Raw genomic sequence first — 25,319 nt, 5'->3', positions numbered from 1 at the left:
TTAGGTTGTTAGACAGTAGAGGGATGGTGGTCAGGGATTATGGTTGGTTAGTGGTGGTCAGGGATATTAGTAAAAGGAATGATGCCGTGGTCAGTGATTAGGAGGTGGTCCGATTAGGACTCGATGGGCAGTCGAGGGATTAGTGGTATGACGGTCAAGTGATAAGATTAGTTGATAAGGGATAGCAAGTCAGGGATTTAGGGTCAGGATCTGAGTGCGGCGGGTCGTGGGATGATTAGCGAGGATCCTTGTGGTTCAGGTTGATAAGTTAGATAGGTATTGATGGTCAGGGGAGATTAAGGAATGGTGGATTACAGGAGTTCATTAGCGATTGTGGTCAGAATCAGGGACCAGTGGTCAGGGTGATTAGGAGATGGAGGTAGGGTGATTGGGATTGGTCGGTCAGAGATTTTTAGGATGGTGGTTAAGGGATGTACTCGGGATGGTGGTCAGGCTACAGGACGCATGGTGGTCTAGAGATTAAGGATGGTGGTAAAGGGATCAGGGTGGTGCGTCAGGGATTTAGGTTGGTGCGTAAGGGAATTTTTGGCGATGATTATATTCTATACATTGCATACAAACAGCTGGTGGTTACCTTTATGGAATTCCTATGGTATGGTGCGTGCACAGAGAATTTATGGATGGGTGGTAGAGGACTCATGGGATGAGTGGTCAGGGATAGGGATGAAGTGGAGTCCTGATTTTGGATCGTAGTGTGGATGGCTGTGAAACGGAATGGGCTTCAGAAATTAAATTAAAGATGACCTAGTATTTTGATTGGCAATAGCGAATAAAAATATGTACTAAATTCGTGTTTATTTAGAATTTCATACAAAGATTGAGGAATAAGTAATTATTCTATAAATTTATTACAAGTCGTTTATACTTGACACTGGCTCGTGAATTCTAAAGCACACTTGCTCCATTCCTAGTCATATCCTCAGTCATCGGGGGCAGAGACTCTCGTCGTTCATAGTGAAATCTATACATCTGTTCCTTGGCTGAATCATCTCAACTTCAATATCTCGCACGAATGTGGGCCGAGTATCTTTGGGCGACCAGTGTCCCAGTGAGTAGTATACATTTCCTTATGAATGCTTGCCATCGACTACGGAGAGTCACCGCGCTATTGGACTGTCGTTGTCTCGCTTTCCTTGGGACCGTTCGTAAATGGCCATATACACATATCATCATCCTCTTTATTGGATTCAGACAGGTTTTTTATTCGATGTTTCTCTATTCTCTTTTCTGGGGTTTCATCATCAAGTCTATCAACTGTTCACTTCCATGATCTCGTCCTTACGCGTTTCTGTCTTCATCATTAATTCGAAAAAATTCAGTTCAATCACTGAGAACTAGTTCGCATCCAGGACGCCTTTTGGCCCCTGATTTGTCACTCGTCTCGGATAATCTCTTTCTTGGTTTTGAATAATTTTGCAGCTGACGGGACAGATGAATATATTTTACTATCATTTGGTGGACGTACCGTCTCTTGCTGAGCTGAGCCGTCTGCCCTATCAGAATAAACTGATTTCACATTTGTTGTTGCTGCGCATTTTTATATCTTATTTTCCTACCACTTGAATCATATTGACTATATTCGCTTATATAACCCATGTATATAACTGTATACCTTCTTCAATTTTCCGTTCATTGCCAACACAATTTAGCATGCTGAAAAAGAAAAAATTTTGATCATCCAAGGATACGTATCACTTTTTGCTATTATAATTAATTGTTTTCAATCAACATAAAATCATTTAGACTCGCTATTGTTTAGAGCATACTGTTGTATAGCAGATTGTCCAGGAAAACAATCTTACTATTTTCACTTTAATCATCGATACGCAAAGTGTACAGGTCTAAGGAAAAGTCAAATTTAGATCAAAAAGGAGAAAATTTGTAGTGATCATGGTTAAATATCCAGATGTAAGAGACTTTGTTTATCTTATGTATCTTTTCACATTAAATATCTCACAACTTTGATATCAAGAGATATCAAGAAAAAGCACAATAAATATTCTAAAAAATTCTCACTTTACAAAAAATTTGATTTTTTATACTATAAGACCCTAGGGTTAAGCAATGTGGATTCCATTAAGTTTGTGATAATTAAATGAGTTGAAATTTACTTCGTCACGAGATCTTCACGACTGATAGTTGTTTGAGCTAGATCAAGAACAGGATCAAAGGTTGGAGCTCCAGGTTCGAATACATACTCTTAGTAAATAAACAGTTGGCCTGTTTTATCAACTATATTCTTACAAGTCACAGAACCAGTTACAGTTTATGAAAAAATAATACATACGCATCAGTTTTATATCCAAGATACTACATTACAGACAACAGTTACAGTTATAGACATAAATAAACTCGAATATCAGAATCAGATACTTGTTATAAACTAAATTACAAATATACAGAAACAGTGAACAGTATATAAACAAATACAACATTAACAGATACAGTAATATAGTTATAACAAAATACTACAGACAGAAACAGTATCTTTGCAGTTTGTTTTAGTTTTAGTTCCGTAATTATCAGCAGGCGTAATATAAGGGAGCTAGCCAGGTTTGTTGGTGGAGGGAAATAGCCGGAGTACCCGGAGAAAGCATACCTATAAATCCATACGTCTACTAAGTGTGGTAGTTCGAGCAGGATGCGCTCAGAGTGTATTGAACGAGCTTCATTTTGGGACGTTGATAAGAACAGTGGAGCCCGCACTCATGGGATTCGAAACACGAATTCTCCAGAGGTGGCAGACAGAGAAAGTGACAAGGGGGCATACTTACTCTATGCCTCAAAATGGTCCTAAAATAATAGAATTATGTCTGTTTTCCTCCTAGAAGATACTTATCTATAATCAACCATGTGTCATATTGAATACAGTATGACTAAATGGGTATATACTTTTAAGAGTTTTGTATAATTATTCTTTTAATTCTTTGTAAAAACATCACAGCTGATTTGAAAAACATTGTAATCCGAATACTCATTCAAATCAAACCGGATTAACAATATGTAAAGACTTTTCTACCTTTGAACATGAATTCTGTTTGAAGCACTTTCCTTAACTTTCAGGTTCGTTTTTAACGCAAATTTTAAATGAATTTTTTACCTACTAACATTTTCTTATATTAGCAAATCCCCAAACCGTCTGATGAGATAATAATAAAACTGGTGCATATTCCAAGTATGAATCAAATATATTTCAGTTTAATATAGAACAGGAAAGAGATCACCATCCTTAATACTTCTTTTAAAACAATGCCAAACACCGTATTTTATTGTATTGTATTCAGCAGGTTTTTCCCCTTTCTTAAAAAACCGCAACCACTTAACATTACTTGTCTGATGCACAAGCATATGTAATATAACAATTACCTTAATAAATCTTAAGTCTGTATTCCATAAAATTCAAATGGTGTCTGTCAGGGGGTACCGATTATTACGGTCTTGAGAATATCACAATATTTATCTTTTCCCGATATTTAGTCATTCTAAATTTCCCATGGTTATGCAGATCATTGTTAAAATTCATTGTAACACTTGTTGTAGACACAATCCAAATATATCTGTATATCCATTAACAGTAGTTACTTGGCATAAATGTATGAATAAAAATGTTTGCGGGATTCACCATTCACCAATTATACTTTATACCGTCAAAAAACTTGTTTTAATTTTTGCAGCAGGGTAAGTATTTATCAGGGCTGAAAATGCTCTGTAAAAAATCTTACCTATCAGTTATATTTTGCGCATCCACACCATATGGGGGGAAAACGCAAAGGGTCCCAGGGGCAATCTGATAGTCACTCAAATCACGATGTATGGAGGTGACAAATTTCAATGCGCAAATATTCCCATAAATGCATGACAACTTGCACAAAATGTGTTCGTATTTAAGAAGAAATAAGCCATATGAAAACCGCATTGTGTTTGTTTTCCTTTTATTAGGTTTCTCTACCGTAAACTAGAAAATGTAAAATATGCTTATCTCAGCAGAAGTTTCCAATAATCATTTGGCGGTATGGTCACGCTCCACTGTTTATACGTGACTCGATGTCTCTAATTTTTTTTTCTGATAGTCTTTCACTCCATGATGGAAATAGTAAATCAGGTATATTTGCAAAGCGGTTAGGAATAAATTTTAGCTCAAAAATTGGCAGACTATAAGTAATTACGTGTGTTTGAGATCATTATACCATCAACAGCATAACCAGCTTGAGCGTAATACGTAGTTTTGTCTTTACTGCAAACATATCACATAGAGTGCATAATTTTTTCCTAAGATTTGTAAAGGACAATATTATTCTTTTCGCCTCCAGTTAAGATTCTAAGTCACTAAAGGTAGATTGATGAAAAGGATAGGGAGATAAAATACTACCAGAATAAATATTTGTTGTGGGATCAGGACAGGGAAGATTATCGGCTCGATTCAGCGAAGCTCAGTCAAGAATGAGATACAATTTCATCTATCCTGTGTACAGAAATGTGGCACCGCATCTAAATAACATAATCGGTTGTGGTGTTTGATCAGGGTGTCAACGTATGTACTTCAAAAAAAAGATGGAGGATGGTAGGCGGGTCGTCTGACGTGGGTCTGAATTTATTCCGATTGATCAGGGTATGTTCTGTACGGTAGAGCACTCAGCTTATGTTCGCACAGAGTCACCCTGGGATTCGCATCAATTACCCGGTGGCCTATGCTATGAAATAAATTGTGGCACAAATGTGTAAGATTAGGGCCGCTACATTTTCCTACATCTCCAGATACATATGGTACCAACATGTAGATAATCAAACGGTAAATCATTAAAGTTCGACAGATCTTAGACAGATATTAGCTATACAGGGTTCTAATGAATGGCAGCAGTAAATGTATTGTATTCAATAGGCTGTGAATTGATGTTTATAAGCAGTTCAATGTCGGTGACCATAAAAACAGGTTAAAATCCAATACTTTCAAGTAAGATCCAGATGTAGGGAACAACATTGATAGACAAGGCTGGGGAAAACATAAGAAGACTACCTGTGTTATATACAAATATATGTTAATTCTTGATTTTCTCATTAAATATGTCTCGAAGTGTGATGATGTCAGTGTGTTATGAAACGACTAAGCTTAAAATGTTTTTGACAGTAATAAGTATATTAACACGCCGTAATGTCATATTGTGTTTTTAAAGTTAACTACAAACTTTTATTTATTCAATTTCATTTCAAGCCATGTACATGTCATTTTTTTTGTTTAGAAAAATTATTAACAAAATATAGGGTATATTCTTAAATCATTTTACGCAGTTAAATTCAGATTAATGACATTGAAGATGAATGATAAGTAATTATTTTTCGGATCTGAAAATCATTTACTAATATTAATCAAGGCTTCCACAGTTGAAAAAAATTACTGTCTTTTTGTTCACACAATTCGTTCTCGCTGTACTTAGGATGATTCCAGATTTGAAATTGAAATGCATACATGCATGCTGGAAATTCTGTAAAACATAGGTGAAACAATAAATGTATTTAACAGGAGTAATTAAATGATAAGGCATAATATGCATTATATATTAAACTCATTTTAATCATAAATAGCATATACCAGCTCTACTAGGAAATATATATTGATGTTTATAATTCCCCGCTCGTTCTCTCACCGTCCGTCCTGTTGCTTACGATGTAAGGTACGTTATTGTCCTTCCATAAAATTGATTGTATATACAGTCTATTAGCCCGGTTGTTAATTATAATGTGCTAATAGAAGAGTATAAATACACAAGTCAATGCATGGGTAACAGTTGGTAAATTAATAAATTATACAGTAAAATGATGAGGGGGTGGCGTAAAGTCTATATTGTTGTTGAGTAACAAGTAAATAAAACCTATCATTGTTACACGACACCTATATATAAGTAGTTAATTTTTCACACTAAAAAACAGGGAATCATTTGGTGGCCATTGTAAGACTGAGCTGGGCCCGGGTCGCCGGTTGGTAGAGAATTTGTTTCGCTCGACGTGATCACAACAATGCAAGAGATAGTCCGGGAATAAGTTAATGTAAAGTGTTTAATTCTTGGCTAATCCTCTGCATAGCTTGACTTGGCTGAAAGAATGTGTAACTCTGGGATAAATTGCTAGACGCATTAACCCAGAGTTTTTACTCAGCATCTTGCTTAGCCAGATTAGAATAGACAGTTTTTTAGTGTAAGGTTTTTTAGTTGCCGTTTAGTAAACGAAGAAATGTAATGAAGTAAAAAGTCGGCCAATCTTCGTACGATCCTAGTAGTCCAAAAAATATCACTTCGAAGTTAAATTGAACATTCCGACAAATGAATTTATGTACATTCGGGCATAAATTTATACTTCGTATTACCTAGTTTAAATGAAATATGCGGTATGTATATTGAAATCAGGAACGTCCAAGCTACAACCTGTCTCTGTGGGTGGGATGTGAATTGGGTGAAAATAACTAAAGTTTTTTAAAAAAAGTATGATTTTCAGTGGTAATCTCGTGAAACGTGCCTTTAGAATATAGATATAATCTGATATTTATTACATGTGCTTATAAAAATTATCGATAATAATGGATGTATGGTAAAAATATTCATACCTTATTAACTGCCGTTTAGTTTGGTTTTTTAGTTCTTAAGTTTAAAAGATTACGCCCACCTTGGACATTTACAAAATGTTCATCGTCAGGTTCCAATTGATATATTATTTAGTCGGCGTACGCTCCAAATTGCGCACAATGAAATTTACTTTGATGTGAGGTTGTCTTTCTTTCCATCCATTGTGGATTTTACCAGTATACCATCGTGGCATTAAGCTAGGTCCGGCCTGTTATAAACAAAACTCCATATAGTTCATGAATATCATTTGCTCCCGAACTAATGTTGAGATTCAAAGTGCAAAAAATCATTATTGTAACACATTTTAATGTGTTGAGGTGATACTATAGATTCTCATTATTTCACGTACTGCGGGATAAGATTGTCACTCTAGTGGGACTAAAAAACACGTTTGCGCGGCGAAGCCGACGCTTTTTCGGGCCGAAAACGTCTTCAATGTACTTGAAAACAACTTTTTCAGGGACGAAAAGTATAGTTCCACTTGTACACTCAATTCAACGTTGACATAGTTTGTCCCAAAACTAAGAACATTTTGGACTCGAGGTATATGTTAATGTTATGCAAGACAATTATACTATTTAGATTCCTATTTCAAACTATTAACAGAATTCCGCTTTTATCACTGTAAACATTTCAATATACTCTCAAAAATTTGGCGTATATAAAATTCCCTGTGTAAATATCAAAGTTGTTGAAAATACACTGCCGCTAGGAGCAGATAGAATCCCTGCAGACGCCAATAGTTCTTAGACAATCACATATTGGCGTGAAATTTGAATGTGGAGAGAATTTTGCAAACACTCGAACACAAGATGGCCGAGGTAACCCTCGCCAAAAAATACCCGGTTAGAAATCGAAACCTTACATTTATTCATTCTATAAATATACTTTGTAAATTAGCAATCATTTCTAGATTTTTGATCATATTCCCCCCCCCCCCCCCCCCCCCCCCCCCCACCCCCCCCCCCCCCCCCCCCCCCCCCCCCCCCCCCCCCCCCCCCCCCCCCCAAAACCCCCCCCCCCCCCCCCCCCCACCCCCTCCCCCCCCCCCCCCACCAACAGATAATATAAAAATTTGTCTGGTTCTTTTTTGTTTTTCAGGCGCCATTGCATGCATCGTGTCATTAATACTGAGAAAATTATCATCCCTTGGACCTGGTATACAAGTGTATTTATCAACATAATACCATTACAATTAAGCACTCATATGAAGAGCTCGAAAGATTGTTGATCTTGCAGTGATCTTTGAAAGAATAACCTTTTACCTTTCTTGTCCTGGAAAGATCAATGAACCGTAACAATATCTTTATTTAACAGTAAAATAATAATTAATTGTTCCTTATCGATACAGTAAACATTAAAAATAATTAATGTCTGCAATACTTTTTTACATTTGGTTATTAAACTTTGTAGAAATACTTTGTTCTATATTTGTACCTCTAGATCCAGTGATTAAAATTCTTGCTTCGCAATTATGCCTGCCCATTGGTTTGTCTGGGGCTTTTTGTGGAGATAGGCTTTTCTCACAAAATTACTTTTATAAAATATAAGAGTTTTTTTTTACCCATATTGCATATATAGATATCCATTCTCATTAGGATTTCTAAATTTCTATTTTTTTTTTTTTCTTTACAAGAGAGTAGACTCAACATGTATAAATTAAAAACCAAAATAACTTATCAAGTTATATCTAAAATTTTCAAAATTCTTTTTTGTCCTGATACAAAACTTTCGCACTATTTTATTGTCTATTGTGTAACTTTGTACAGTAGACCATTTACTGAATTGTAACTACTGTAGTAACTCCTGGTGATAACAAAATCACACAATAGACGCTTAAATTGTAGAATGCTGATTACTTATGTACAATACTGTCTTTGATTTGAGTTCTAAACAAAAAAAAGTGTTTACATATTTGGGAAGTTGTGACATACTTAGGTGGCGGGGGGGGGGGGGGTGGGGGGGGGGGGGGGTGGGGGGGTGGGGGGTGGGGGGGGGCGGGGGGGGGAGGGGGGGGGGGGAGGGGGGGGGGAGGTTGAGCGGGGGTGGGGGGTGAGGGGGGGGGGTGGGGGGGGGGGGGGTGGGGGGGGGGGGGGGGGGGCGGGGGGGGGGGGGGGGGGGGGGGGGGGGGGGGGGGGGGGTGGGAAATAACAAGAACAGAGAAATTGCTACACAGTGGAAAAATGAAAGAAAGATATACAGTACCATATAGATTCAAAGTTGCTCACAAAAATCATTGAAACTAAATAACCAAAAAAAAAAAGCCATGTAAACCAACCAAATATGCAATGACACAGATTCAATGATAAAGCACCCCTTCCACTTCCCAGTTATCTGTAGCTATTTTCTTCTATATTTCCAACAACCCCAAGCACTTTCAACCCAAGTTACAACTTCCAAACTTCTGGCTAATAAGTGATTAGATTATATAATTTTTTTTTATTTAGCTAAGTCTTATATATTTTAGCCCCCCCCCCCCCCCACCCCCCCCCCCACCCCCCCCCCCCCCCCATACCCCCCACCGCCCCAACAATACCATACCCTGATTGATTGTCATGTTTTTTCAGGTTCCTATTCAGGTATTATTCTTCCCTAAAAAAAACCTCATAAGGGTATACACACTGTGTACTCGCAAAGGAGGGGAACTCCACTTCATTCAAAAAAAATGGAATTTACAATTTCCATCTTAAATTCTGAAATTTTCAATTTTATTTATTAATTTACTGGACTATTAAATAAACAGTATAGAACCCATCGGCTACAGACAAAGTACTGTGTACCATTACACGTATTTCTCTTTAACTTCCTTTCATTTTCCTTCCAACTCAATCATCTTTTCATCCCAAATAGAGGGGGGGGGGGGGGGGGGGGGGGGGGGGGGGGGGGGGGGGGGGGCCCCCTCTCCCCCTCCACAATAAAAAGAACAGGAAACAACAGAAAAGGAAAGTAAAAAATACATGTAGGCCTATATGTTTTTTTTCTGGAAATATATATTATGATGTGTTAATTCTCACAGCATAAGGCTCCCTAACCTGAATGTGAAGAATTAAATATTATCAATGCTTTGAGAGAGCATAATTTTCCCTAGTTTGTAATTTCTACTAGCAAGCTACATGGAAATGTACGTTTGGACATATATACATTGTACAAATACATGTAAGAAGCTATATACATCATAAAAATTTCTTTCCTTCCCAGCTGGACCATTCATGTCATCTCTCTCAGAACTCAATTATTGTTTACCAAAAAAAAATAAAATCCAGAGACATAGATAATTTATAATTAAATCTCTGCACAAAAAACAACTACACGAATAATTGAACGACAACATATATTGTACTTGTAAATTTACTTCTATGAATGAGCTAATTTATTTTTCAAATCTTTGACAAGCATACATGCATGGTGTGACGTTGTATGGAACGTTTTCGTTGTGGTTTTAAAAAATGGGAAATTATGTTAACGGATTATTTTGTATTTAACCTTCATGATTTCGGTTGATGTAAAAACAAAGACGAAATGCGACCTGCTGCATTAATTGAATTGCCCCTTGGCCTGCCGGGCCCCCTTGCCGGGGCCCCATACTCTGCATCGAACGACCGAACCGAATATTTTGTCGTTCGATCCTTTCCATGTATAAAAGATGGCTTTTAATCGAAAAAATGATTAACAAAAGCATTGTCATTAATGTAAGAATACTTCATTTTTGCATCAAATGTATCATCTCAAAAAAACAAACCATTTACATACCAGCATTAGTGGTATTAATTAATCACACATTGGGAAAACGAAATAATGATCGCATAACAACACGAAACGAAACCCGAAACGACTGACCAACACATGTCCATGCTTGACATTTCCACGCAGTTTTCCACGCATCGCGTTTTCGTTTACAAAGAGTTTGGCGAATTTATATTTAGAAGAACTGATGCTAGAAAATTTTACATGGGGCTTCCCCAAAATTTCAATGGTCACAAAACCTGGACCGACAAAACCGTAAGCAAGAACTTGACCTATCATGTATGTTATACAAGGACTTATTAGGAAGGGCCAACCAGAACGGCAACGTCTTGGGACAGAGTTTGCTTTGCCGGACTATTCACTTTATACACTCGGCCACGCGGTACCTTCCGCACACTACAGCATAAGAATACAGTTAAAAGTTATAAACAAAATACTACAGTACAGAAACACAGTTACTCTAGTCATATAAACAAATAACTACAAGTACTTCGCAGGCGAACCCCAGTTAAAGTATATAACAAACAAGCATCCTAACAGTACATGTTATAACAAAATACCTACAGTACAGAGAACGTACATGTTATAAACAAAATATTATTAACTGTACAGAAGTCGCAAAACAGTACAGTTATAACAAAATACTACAGTACAGCTCTTTAGATAAAACAAAATACAGTAGTAACAAGTTATAACAAAATTAGACTACTGTACCAGTTACAGTGCAAATAGTAGTACACTCCCATGTTTTGGGGTGTTAGGCAAACAGTGACAAAAATACAGTACAGGAGTACAGTTATACAACAAAATACTCTTACAGTACAGAAAACCAGTACAGTTTTAACATAAAAAATACTGGTAACTATAGTACAGTTATTCACTACTGTTATAGAAAATATATAATACTGATCAGAAACATTACAGTTATAACCAAAATACTACTGTACAGAAACAGTAGCATAGTTATAACAAAATACTACTGAGAGTACGAGAAACAGTACAGTTATAACAAAATACTACTGTACAGAAAAAACGTATAACGTTATAACAAAAAAATTACTACTGTACAGAAGAAACAGTATAATAGAGTTTTTTTATAAAAAAACTCTTACTACAGTACAAGAAACAGTAACAGGTTATAACAAAATACTACAGCACAGAAAACAGTACAGTTATATCAAAATACTAAATAGTACAGGAAAGAAACAGTATAGTTTATAACAAAATTACCACAGTACAGAAAAACAGTATAGTTAAAACAAAATACTAACTGTTCACAGAAACCAGTACAGTGTATAAACAAAATAATACAGTACAGAATACAGTTAACAGTTATAAAACAAAATACCCACAGTACAGAAAACAGTATAGTTATATAACAAAAAATAACTACTGTCACAGAAACAGTACAGTTATAAATCAAAAACCTAACTACTGTACAGAAACAGTACAGTTTATAAACAAAAAAACTACAGAGTACAGTTATAACAAAATTACTACAGCACAGAAACAGTAACAGTTTATAAATACAAAATACTACAGCACAGAAACAGTACATTTATATACTACAAATACTTACACAGTACAGTACAAAACAGTACAGTTATAACAAAATACTACAGCACAGAAACAGTACAGTTATATAACAAAATACTACAGCACAGAAACAGTATAGTTTTATACAAAAATCTACTTTATCAGCAACACAGAAACAGCTACAGTTTTAACAAAAAACTACAGCACAAGAAACAGTAACAGTATATAAACAAAATAACTACAGTACAGAACCAGAAACAGTACAGTTATAACAAAAATACTACAGCACAATAAACAAGTACAGTTATAACAAAGATACTACAGCACAGAACAGAAACAGTATAGTTATACTACAAATTATCTACAGTACAGAAACAGCCTCTTCAGTTATAACAAAATACTAGCTACAGTACAAGAACAAAGGTACCAGTTATAACAAATTACTACAGTACAGTTATAACCAAAATAGCTACTACAGTACAGAAATAGTACAGTTATAACAAACAAATACCTAACAGCACAGAAAACAGTACAGGTTATAACAAAATATAGGGCTTACAGTTACAGATAACAGTTTAGTATATAACACAAAATACTACAGCACAGAAAACAGTACAGTGTTATGAACTAAAAATACTACAGCACCCTCCCAGAAACAGTATAGAGTTTATAACAAAAAATACTACTGCAACAGAAACAAGAACAAGTACTACAAAAATATAATCAAAATACTATGTAGAAAACAATGGGGGGATAGGGAGTTCATTTAACAAAATATCTTCAGGCTACAGAACCAGTATCAGTTATAACTACAAAATACTACAGTACAGAAACTGTATAGTTATAACAAAATACTACAAAATCAGTACAGTTATAACAAAATACTACAGCAACAAGCGCGACATACAGTTAAACCAGTACAGTTATAACAAAATACTACAGCACAGAAACAGTGTGTACAGTTATAAAAATAAACTACTACTACAGTACAGTTATAACAAAAATACTACACAGCACAGAAACTACAGTACAGTTATAACTAAAATACTACAGCACAGAAACAGTACAGAAACAGTACAGTTATAACAAAATACTACAGTACAGAAACAGTACAGTTATAACAAAATACTACAGTACAGAAACAGTACAGTTATAACAAAATACTACAGTAAACAGAAACACAGTACAGTTATACAAAATACACACAGTACAGAAAACGAGTATAGTCTATATTATAACAAATATATTTGTACAGACACAGAAAACAGTATAGTGATAACAAAATACTACTGTACAGAAACAGTATAGTTTATAACAAAATATACTTATTAGAACATAAAACAGACATCAACTGTTATAACAAAATAACTCATAGGACTCCTCATAAGAACATAGTACAGTTATAACATTAAAATATACTACAGTACAGAAAACAGTACACTTTATAACAAAATTACTATCGAGTTACATGAATACAGTATAGTGTATTAACATAAAGTACTACAGTTACAAGTCAAATCAGTAGAGTTGAGTTTATAACAACAAAATACTATAGCACAGAAACAGTATAGTTATAACTCATATACTACATGTACAGAAACAAGTTATAAGTCACATAACAAAAAATACCTATAGCCACATAAACAGCACAAGTTATTAACAAAACGTAACTATAGCACTGTAAACAGTAACAGTTATAACTACATAATTTACTACTACAGTACTGAAACAGTAAGTTATAACAAAATATAATACTAAGTACAGAAACAGTATAGTTTTAACAAAATACTGACTACAGTACAGAAAACACATGCTATTAGTTATAACAAAATAACTATAGCACAGAAAACAGCTATAGTTATAAACAAAAATTCTACAGTTACAAGAAACAGTATAGTTATATAACAAAAATACACTATAGGCACAGAGTAAAGTACAGTTACAGTTATAACTTAAATTTACCTAACTGGGTTACCAGAGCCACAGTCAATAGTTTGATAACAAATATACTACAGTACAGAAAACAGTAAACAGTTAACAAAATACTAACCAGCAACAAGACCAACAGTTCATAGTAACATATATATCAATAACTATTTCAAAAGTACTAGAACAGTACAGAACCACATACCCTTTATCTAGAAACATTTATTCTCCCAGCGGTGTTATACCTCCCATCTGGAACCTTCATTTCTAAGGGACGAACTCCTGCCAGAGCTGGGGCCGTACTGGCAACGTGACCAGAACCACCGTACTACTCTTACTGATGTTTATTATTTATAGCACATATTCTAAATACACATACTCGCCAAAAGCTGTGTAATGAGGGAACCAAGGTAATCTTTAGGACATTGACTTCAATCTGCCTATTTATGACAAGTTGCTGTAAATATATTAACAAGATTTCTTTTCTCACTGTGAATGGCCTCCTTGTTTTATTTAATATTTACCTCTCAATATCATTTGATAAAATTATAGACTTTTAATTTTCCTTTTTTTGGGAAAATGTATTTTATAATGTGTGCAAGAACTAAGTCATGGCAAATTTTCATTATATTATTTCTAAGCATAAACTAACTCCTTCTTGTATATGTCCTTTTTAAAATGACAAATCTTTTATTTCTTTTTGGGATTACTTTTATAATGTTGAACTATTTTCATGGCACATTTTCAATTTATTCGATTTCTAAGCTAAAATCTCATTTTTTTAATTTCATACTCTTTTTTATCAATTTTTTTGTCTCTTTTTTGGGTTTTATTTAATAATTGAATTGACTACTATTCATGATCACGGTATTTCATTTATTATTTTTATAAGCAAATCTAAGCAAAACATCCATTTTTATAATGTAAAATTCTTTTATTTCATTTTTGGGTTTATTCTATAATGTTGCAATATTTCATGGGCTACATTTCATTTATTATTTTTCTAAGAGCAAAAAAACTTTCTTTGTCGTTGTCAATTTCAATTTCGTCACTATTACAGACCAATAAATATCTTGTGTACACTAATGTAAGTGTTTTTGAAAACCATTTTAATAAAGATGTAATTATAAAAAAATACCACACACACAGCCACCGCTCCACTGAAAATCAATGGGTATTTTTTCGTTCTAACTATCACAATACAGGAGCAGGAACGATTTAGTATTTGTCTTCAGATTACAAAAATTACTTTATTACATAACAACCTCCATTACCAACCAACGATGAAAACCAATGTTTGAGCTTCTGATTTTACTTTATAGTTAAAAAATATGAGAGAAATAATATTAATTTCATCTCGATAAAAAATCCGTGTCACTATAATACTTATAAATGAAATGGACATAGTACTGATTGTCGCATGCCACCAAATGGCGAAATGAATTATTTTTATCTTATTTTTTGTGTGTTAATTAGAAGACATATATATTCATGATCAAACACATCCAATTATTGTTCAACCACTGATGAATATCATTTATGCTTTGTTGGCAGTGGAACATCCCCAACCCCCCCTACATTTCCCCCTTATCCATGCAAAAATTGAATTGATTAACAGAAAACAAGAGGCCCAAAAGGTACTTAAAAAAAAACGGTCACTCCTGACAATCATTTTGATATGTTTTGGCAAAAGGATGGTGTTTGCATTTAGTAAATGGCAGATTTGTCTTTTAAAATTTACTGACATCAAGCATGAGATATGACTTCTGTATCCTGGATTTTTCGGTAATCGTGAAAACACATTAGGTTTAGGCACTACACAGACAATGACGCGTCGATCTGACCATTATGACCGTAATTAAAAGTGTTGATAAGCTAAACAACATAAAATTGTTTGTGCACTCTATTTTTGTACCAACCAACAAATCTGTGGAGTATTGAGACTTATGATATACAATATTTTTTATTTACGTGCGACATACATTTGGACCAAAATTTAATTTGGCACATCAGGACAATAAGGTTTTGTTTGTGAATTTAAAATAAAATGTTGATGGTGTGGGAGTTGTAACGGCCATTCAATTATAGAATTTGTAGTAAACGGCCATCAATTATAGAATTGAGTGAAGGATTAACTTGATTTAATGTTATGAAGATATGAAACAAAAAGTCAGAGCATACTCTAAATGTTTTGTGACAAAGAGTGATTTTTTGTGAATGAGACTTAACTCTTAATTTCTGTGGATGAGAGTAAAACTCTGATTTTTGTGTAATATTTATTCAGTATAATCCTTTATGATTCGATGTATTCCCTATTGTAAACTCTGATTTTGTGTGTAATATTTTATTCAGTATAATCCTTATTATTCAATGTATTCCATTGTAAACTATGATTTTTGTTGTAATATTTATTCAGTATATAATCTTAGTTATTCGATGTAGTATTCCATTGTTCAACTCTGATTTTTTGTGTAATATTTTATTCAGTATAATCCTTATTATTCAATGTATTCCATTGTTAAACTATGATTTTTGTGTAACATTTATTCAGTATAATCCTTATTATTCAATGTATTCCACTGTGAACTCTGATTTTTGTGTAATATTTATTCAGTATAATATCCTTATTATTCGATGGTATTCTATTGTAAACTCTGATTTTTTGTGTAATATTTATTCAGTATAATCCCTTATTTATTCGATGTATTCCATTGTAAACTCTGATTTTTGTGTAATATTTATTCAGGTATAATCCTCCCTATTATTCGATGTATTACCATTGTAAACTATGATTTTTGTGTAATATTTAATCTCAGTATAATCCTTATTATTCGATGTATTCCATTGTAAACTTCTGATTTTTTGTGTAATATTTATACTTCAGTATTAATCTCTTTATTAATCGATGTATTCCATTGTAAAAAATATGAGTTTTTTGTGTAATATTTATTCAGTATAATACCTTATTATTCAATGTATTCCCTTGTAAACTCTGATTTTTGTGTAATATTTAATTCAGTATAATCCTTATTATTCAATGTATTCCATTGTAAACTATTGATTTTTGTGTAATATTTATTCAGTATAATCCTTATTATTCGATGTATTCCATTGTAAACTTAGATTTTTGTGTAACATGTATTCAGTATAAGCCTTATTATTCAATGTTATTCCACTGTGGTTGAACTCTGATTTTTGTGTAATATTTATTCAGTATAATCCTTATGATTCAATGTATTCCATTGTAAACTATGATTTTTGTGTAAATATTTATTCAGTATAATCCTTATTATTCGTCGATGTATTCCATTGTAAAGACTCTGATTTTTGTTGTAAATATTTATTCAGTATAATCCTTATTATTCAATGTATTCCATTTGTAAACTATGATTTTTGTGTAACATTTATTCAGTATATAATCCTTATTATTCAATGTATTCCACACGTGAACTCTGATTTTTTGTGTAATATTTATTTCAGTATATCAATCCTTATTATTCGATGTATTCCATTGTAAACTCTGATTTTTGTGTAAATATTTTATTCAGTATAATCCTTATTATTCGATGGATATTCCATTGTAAACTCTGATTTTTGTGTAATATTTATTCAGGTATAATCCTTATTATTCGATGTATTCCATTGTAAACTCTGATTTTTGTGTAATATTTATTCAGTATAATCCTTATTATTCGATGTATTCCATTGTAAACTCTGATTTTTGTGTAATATTTTATTCAGTATAATCCTTATTATTCGATGTATTCCCATTTGTAAACTATGATTTTTTGTGTAATATTTATTCAGTATACTCATCCTTATTCATTCAATGTATTCCATTGTAAACTCTGATTTTTGTGTAATATTTATTCAGTATAATCCTTATTATTCAATGTATTCCATTGTAAACTATGATTTTTGTGTAATATTTATTCAGTATAATCCTTATTATTCGATGTATTCCATTGTAAACTTTGATTTTTGTGTAACATTTATTCAGTATAATCCTTTATTATTCAATGTATTCCACTGTGAACTATGATTTTTGTGTAATATTTATTCAGTATAATCCTTATTATTCGATGTATTCCATTGTAAACTATGATTTTTGTGTAATATTTATTCAGTATAATCCTTATTATTCAATGTATTTTCATTGTTTAAAACTATGATTTTTGTGTGTAATATTTATTCAGTATAATCCTTATTATTCGATGTATTCCACTGTAATTTCATTGTCCTCTACATCATTGTATCAGCCAATCAGATGCGACATTACAAACGACAAGACCATTTTTACGTCATGGGATTTTTAAACCAATGGAAATGCTTGGTACAAGCAAAATTGAATTACTATTAAATGGTGTAGGCAAATAGAGATAGAGTACTGTTTTTAATGATTAAGTGAGTGGTATACTGCCAATCAACACTAGAACTGTCGGGATGGAGTTACTTACCCTGATGACCTCTGTGTACCGGTTGTCCGATTCCAGGGCGTCCACCTCTGTAGCATCCATTTCTTTCTCTTCATCACCTTCCTCTTTCTGTTTGTCAAATGCATCTTTGGCATCCGGAAACAAGAACTGTAGGAAACACAGCCAAACTTTTATGAAACAGCTGAGTCAACTAGTCTCATGTAGTACAATAATAGGTGCAAGTTTGTGAAATTTAAAAGCGAAGTTTTGGTGCATAAAAAAACTCATTTGTTAATACTAAAATCTGTACATCAGTGTTTTATTTTGACTTACAAATATTGCCATGAATTCTTGTATTATAGTGCACGTTTTCCATATAATGAGTAGGAACAATTTTTAGTTTTAATACAAAACCAATTTTTCAATAGATTATGTTTTGCATATTGAATTCATGTAAAACAAAATGATATCAATGATATGAAAAAAAAGTAGATTTATGCTTCTGACCTCCAGAATCTCTGTTAGAAGGTCCGCAGATATCGGTGCCACTCGGTCTTAACAGTCATGCGACTAACTGGCCCGGTTGACGACGTTGGAGATCGAGGGGAATACTGTAGCCGACGCCGGGGTCTGTCAGTCTCTGTAGAGCCTGGCTTATGTCCCCTGTTTGATCTACAACACGTCGTACAAACATTAACATAAAATATGTCCCTGTGTCCCCTGTATCAAAATGATCTACAACACGTCTGATCTACAAAATTAAACATAAAATATGTCCCTGTCTGATCTACAACACGTCATACAAAATTAACATAAAATATGTCCCCGTTACAAATGTCTGATCTACAAAACGTCGTACAACACTACCAAATTAACATAAAATATGTCCCTGTCTGGTCTACAAAACGTTCGTACCAAAATTAACATAAGATATGTCCCTGTCTGGTCTACAACACGTCGTACCAAAATTAACATAAAATATGTCCCCTGTCTGGTCTACAAACTCGTCGCACCAAAATTAACATAAAATATGTCCCTGTCTGGTCTACAACACGTCGTACAAAATTAACATAAAATATGTCCCTGTCTGATCTACAAAACGTCGCACCAAAATTACATAAAATATGTCCCCTGTCTGGTCTACAAACACGTCGCACCAAAATTAACGTAAAATATGTCCCCTGTCTGGTCTACAACACGTCGTACAAAATTAACATAAAACATGTCTCCTGTCTGATCTACAACACGTCGCACCAAAATTAACATAAAATATGTCCCTGTCTGGTCTACAAAACACGTCGCATCCAAAATTAACATAAAATATGTCCCCTGTCTGATCTACAACACGTCGCACCAAAATTAACATAAAATATGTCCGCTGTCTGGTCTACAAACACGTCGTATTACCAAAATTTAACATAAAATATGTCCCTGTCTGATCTACAACACATCTTTTCAAAATTAACATAAAATATGTCCCTGTCTGGTCTACAACACGTCGTGCCAAAATTAACGTAAAATATGTCCCTGTCTGGTCTACAACACGTCGTGCCAAAATTAACATAAAATATGTCCCTGTCTGGTCTACAACACGTCGTGCCAAAATTAACATAAAATATGTCCCTGTCTGGTCTACAACACGTCGTGCCAAAATTAACGTAAAATATGTCCCTGTCTGGTCCACAATACGTCGTACCAAAATTAACGTAAAATATGTCCCATGTCTGGTCTGTAACCCGTCGTATCAATATTAACATAAAATTTTTATCTTAACTTCAGCTGAACCTCTCAAAGAATTCTGTTGAATTCTAAATATTCTGTTAATCCGGTGTGAAATCACTACAAGGAAACAGTTTCATTTTGAAAATCAAATGACAAAATTGATTGATAAATGTATTAGTTCCAATATCAATGCACATCCATCTGTATCCACTTACCAGTTGTCTCCTCGTCAGTAACCACCATATTCCACAGTAGTTCCTCTGTGCTCTCTGTACGGTAGCCATGCTTCACAAAGCTCTGCAGATAATGTCCTAAATAGGGAACAAATCACTTTCATTTTGTATAGGGGTGGGGCAGAAAGAGCGATACAATCATTATAATGTAAATAATATTAATATTAATATTTAATATTAACTAAAACTGGCACAAGAGTGGACAACTAATCCCCCCGCTGTACAAATGATTTAGTAATAAATCCATTTATAGGGGACATTGCAGAACCCTATATGGTTTACACAACTCCTCTTTATATCAGGGTTCTATGTACCAAATTTTATCAAAATCTGTCAAGTAGTCTAAGAGTTTGCCGGACAAAGTTGTGTCGACAGACAGACAGATGAACAACCCGATTCCAGAAACCTCTCCTTAACTTCATCGCTAGGGTATAAAAACCAAATCGTGGACTTACTCACCCAATAAACAGTTTGGGGTCATCTGACATTCCAATTATTTACTGACCACTTGCGAGGAGCCCTTTAAATGCGAGAGGGAGAAAAGGCAAGGTCACTGAAAAAGGAAAACATTTACAAATGAGTTCAAACAGGCGTTTCCATAGTGATTAACAAGAGGCTCATAAGGGCTGTATTACACAAAACAAGATGCCCATAGGGCCTGTATGGCACAAAATAAGAGATGGCCCATCTGCGAAAATAAACAATCAATCGTGACACAACTATCATCCAACTCGTGGTAAATAAGAGGCCAAGAGGGCTTGTACATGATGCACAACAATGTGCTAGGGAAATAGCTGAGATGATATATTTGAAATTGGCCACATAACACCAAAGCTGCTTAGTCCACACAAAAAACAACTGTAGCAGCACAGGGCAAACATTTCATATGCCATTGTTTTATATATATAATTTTTTTGTTAAATTTCTGCGGTAAGGTAGTTTTATCTATGATGCATATTACCTGTAATTCTGGTTCTCAACAATCATATCCTCAGATAGACTGGGCCAGGTACAGGCAAGTCGGAGTTCACTGAAACAAATCAGTAGTCATCAAAGTTAATATAATGCCATACTATATATAGACATTAACTTCACCATGGTGATATTTACACAATATTCCGGGAATCTACACAATATTCCGTGACATAGTGTGGTCACAACATGGTGATATTTACACAATATTCCAGGACATAGTGTGGTCACATCATGGTGATATTTACATAATATTCCGGGACATAGTGTGGTCACACCATGGTGACATTTACACAATATTCCGGGACATAGTGTGGTCACACCATGGTGACATTGATACATACACATGGTGATATTTACACAATATTCCGGGACATAGCGTGGTCACACCATGGTGATATTTACACAATATTCCGGGACATAGTGTGGTCACACCATGGTGATATTTACACAATATTCGGGGACATAGTGTGGTCACACCATGGTGACATTTACACAATATTCCGGGACATAGTGTGGTCACACCATGGTGATATTTACACAATATTCCGGGACATAGTGTGGTCACACCATGGTGATATTTACACAATATTCCGGGACATAGTGTGGTCACACCATGGTGACATTTACACAATATTCCGGGACATAGTGTGGTCACACCATGGTGATATTTACACAATATTCCGGGACATAGTGTGGTCACACCATGGTGATATTTACACAATATTCCGGGACATAGTGTGGTCACACCATGGTGATATTTACACAATATTCCGGGACATAGTGTGGTCACACCATGGTGATATTTACACAATATTCCGGGACATAGTGTGGTCACACCATGGTGACATTTACACAATATTCCGGGACATAGTGTGGTCACACCATGGTGATATTTACACAATATTCCGGGACATAGTGTGGTCACACCATGGTGATATTTACACAATATTCCGGGACATAGTGTGGTCACACCATGGTGATATTTACACAATATTCCGGGACATAGTGTGGTCACACCATGGTGATATTTACACAATATTCCGGGACATAGTGTGGTCACACCATGGTGATATTTACACAATATTCCGGGACATAGTGTGGTGTGTCACACCATGGTGACATTTACACAATATTCCGGACATAGTGTGGTCACACCATGGTGATATTTACACAATATTCCGGGACATAGTGTGGTCACACCATGGTGATATTTACACAATATTCCGGGACATAGTGTGGTCACACCATGGTGATATTTACACAATATTCCGGGACATAGTGTGGTCACACCATGGTGATATTTACACAATATTCCGGGACATAGTGTGGTCACACCATGGTGACATAGTGTGGTCACACCATGGTGATATTTACACAATATTCCGGGACATAGTGTGGTTACAATCAACTAAAATAATATGTAATACTTTGATCATGAGATCAACCACATGGTATTTTTATTTCCAGATTATGAAATTATGATTTGTTAAAATTTTACTTATTGTACTCAAATAAAGATCAACGATTAAACAGAGCAAAAAAAGTGAAACAAGTTAAGGATGTGAGTACAATATCAGATTTTATATGACACACACAGGGACCAATCCAGCTCTGATTTACAACCGTTTATGGGTAGTTTCCGCTCAAGGAATAAATTCCCCTCTGGCCTAAAATTCCCCTCTTCGAAGCTAAAAAATGACCACTTTTGTAATACTAATTCCTTGTTGACTTTTTTTTGTAATGACGATTTATCCCATATGTGACTGCCATTATTTTTTTGATTTTCGAGCTTTAAATGTCCTGTTTTATTAAATCTTAAACTAAAACAAATTGTTTTACAGCTCTTTTTCATCAAAATGAATGCAATTTTGGATCAAAATCACAGGAGTCAAATTCCCCTATATTTCTCTAAACTTTTCCCCAATTTTGAAAAAGGGTAGTTTCCCCCAAAACCTATTAACCCCTGACATGTAGTTTCCCCCAAAACCTATTAACCCCTGACATGTAAACTTCCAGTACAATAGCAGGTTTTACTCGTGTAAAGCTGATCACCTCACTGGATCCTCACTCGCACCAAACGGAAGACTGCTGAACGAGGTACAGCCAATCTCATCCTCCATCAGTGAAGAGAGATCTAAGGGAGATAAACAGGTCAGGTTCATAAAATCTGATAAAACAGGCCAAGTGGGCCTGTATTGCTCACCTGGTTTAATTCAGTACTAACATTTACCTTGTACAGACAAACACATAAACATGTTGACATATCTTCATAAAACAGCACAACTTAATGTATCCCTATGGTACTGTAGTTATGGACTGGCAGGAAGCTATCTCATTCCATTTGTATTAAAGTTACTCTCCTTAAATTACATATTTCAGCTTCCAGCTTACTGCAGTTCATTCAATGGTTTGGAATAAGTCTTACAATGTTGTTTAACAATCATACATGGACGTATCCAGACCAGGAGTTATCAGGAACGTATCCAGACCAGGAGTTATCAGGACGACATCCCAGCGATTAGCTCCAGCGTTTAACAATCATACATGGACGTATCCAGACCAGGAGTTATCAGGAACGTATCCAGACCAGGAGTTATCAGGACGACATCCCAGCGATTAGCTCCACATAACAATACATCTTTACAAAAGTAAGTCTGATTGATCCATGAAACTTTAAAATCATAGTCTATACATATATGTAATATAACAAAAGCTGATGAAAAAAAAAAAAACGTATTTAACAAACAATCCGAAAATAAAAAATCTTGAAAATATTGGCCACTTCTTCTCCTTGCCATTGAAACAAAAACTGACAGTATGTTATATTAGTATCAATATATGATGCAGCACATGACTCAAACTGCATTATTAACAAAACACACAAGACTATGATCAAGGATGACCTTTGACCTTCATGCACGACTGCTGGTGTCACCATGGATACCTCACATGTGATTGAGCTTTCTGTGATAACAAAGAGTGACTGAGACTTAAATTGTCTAAATTAAGGCACTTTTTAAAGTGATGGAATGAACTCATTAGACGCAGTATCTATGATCTTCTAGAGTTTGGAATGTTTTGGGTTAACAAGAGGTTCAAGGGCCTTGGCAGTCATCTGATAATCTTCTGAATAAGAAATTTATTAGATAGTTTTCAAGAGAGTGACATCTTGGATTTTGGAAATACAGTGCAATGTATGTTTTGAAGGAATAAATTAACGATGTTTTTTAGGCAACTTTAACAATTACAACACTTGGTTGGGATAATTTCAGACAAGTTTCAGCTAAGAACCTTGCCTGAATACACTTTTTACCTTTTTCCTATGATAGATCAATGTTTGTATCAATACATTTGTATAACAATGTAAGCTGTGTGACAATGCAGCAATAATAACTAAAATCGCATTAGACATGAGACATCCCTAATAACCAAGTCAGTGATTAGTAAAAAAAACAATCACAATCAATAAAACATAGGTACAATACTCATTACAAAACTGATCGCAAAATCATGTCTATATAACTGAGTGGTTGCATTGAGTGGTTGCATTGGAGCATATCTCACATTATGCCATATACTGACTTAGGTTTACATACATGCCATATTTTTCTAGGGGTGGAGAGGGAGATTGATAACCATTTAAAGGGATTTTGGTCTCAAAAGAGGGAGGTATACGAGCGACATATATGAATAAATTAAATATCTGCCATTTTATGATGAAATTCTGAATTCATATTGAATTTAACTGAAATAAAGGAATGTGTGGTTTTGCAAAAGTAGTCACATCCCTATATACACCCAGTTCTGGAGCAGTTTTATTGTTCGAAATATTAGACTTGGCTTTTTAATAATCTTTCACAATAACGGATAATTAACTTAGATTAAGTTCTAAATTTACAAGCACTAAATTTAAAAAAAAACAGAATCGTTACAGTAATATTCAAAATGTAATTTAATCTGAGAGAGAAAAAAAGTAAATTTCTTTTTAATTTCATTTATTTAGATTCAGTTACAACTGATAATTTTTTATTATTAATATATTTTTTTCTAAAAATAAATTCACACAGAAATTCTAAGAAAATAATACTTTTTCCATTTTTAAAAACGTGGTTATTAGGAAATCCGGAAATTCT

General features: G+C 34.4%; 1 protein-coding gene across 1 annotated transcript in view; it reads right to left on the bottom strand.

The window, feature by feature from the left end:
• The window catches only part of LOC138310812 (rab3 GTPase-activating protein catalytic subunit-like), a 100,564-nt gene that overhangs the window by 10,618 nt on the left and 64,627 nt on the right, over positions 1–25,319 (bottom strand). The window contains 7 exon segments of the mRNA XM_069252137.1: positions 18,299–18,424; positions 18,764–18,862; positions 18,864–18,928; positions 20,194–20,289; positions 20,671–20,705; positions 21,173–21,241; positions 23,239–23,320. Of these exon segments, the coding sequence (XP_069108238.1) occupies positions 18,299–18,424; positions 18,764–18,862; positions 18,864–18,928; positions 20,194–20,289; positions 20,671–20,705; positions 21,173–21,241; positions 23,239–23,320 (572 nt within the window).

This window comes from Argopecten irradians, chromosome 16 (assembly GCF_041381155.1).
Source record: "Argopecten irradians isolate NY chromosome 16, Ai_NY, whole genome shotgun sequence".
In the NCBI taxonomy this organism is placed as follows: Eukaryota; Metazoa; Mollusca; class Bivalvia; order Pectinida; family Pectinidae; genus Argopecten; species Argopecten irradians.
The sequence above is the reverse complement of the archived record's forward strand: the minus strand, read 5'-3'. Positions and strand labels throughout refer to the sequence as shown.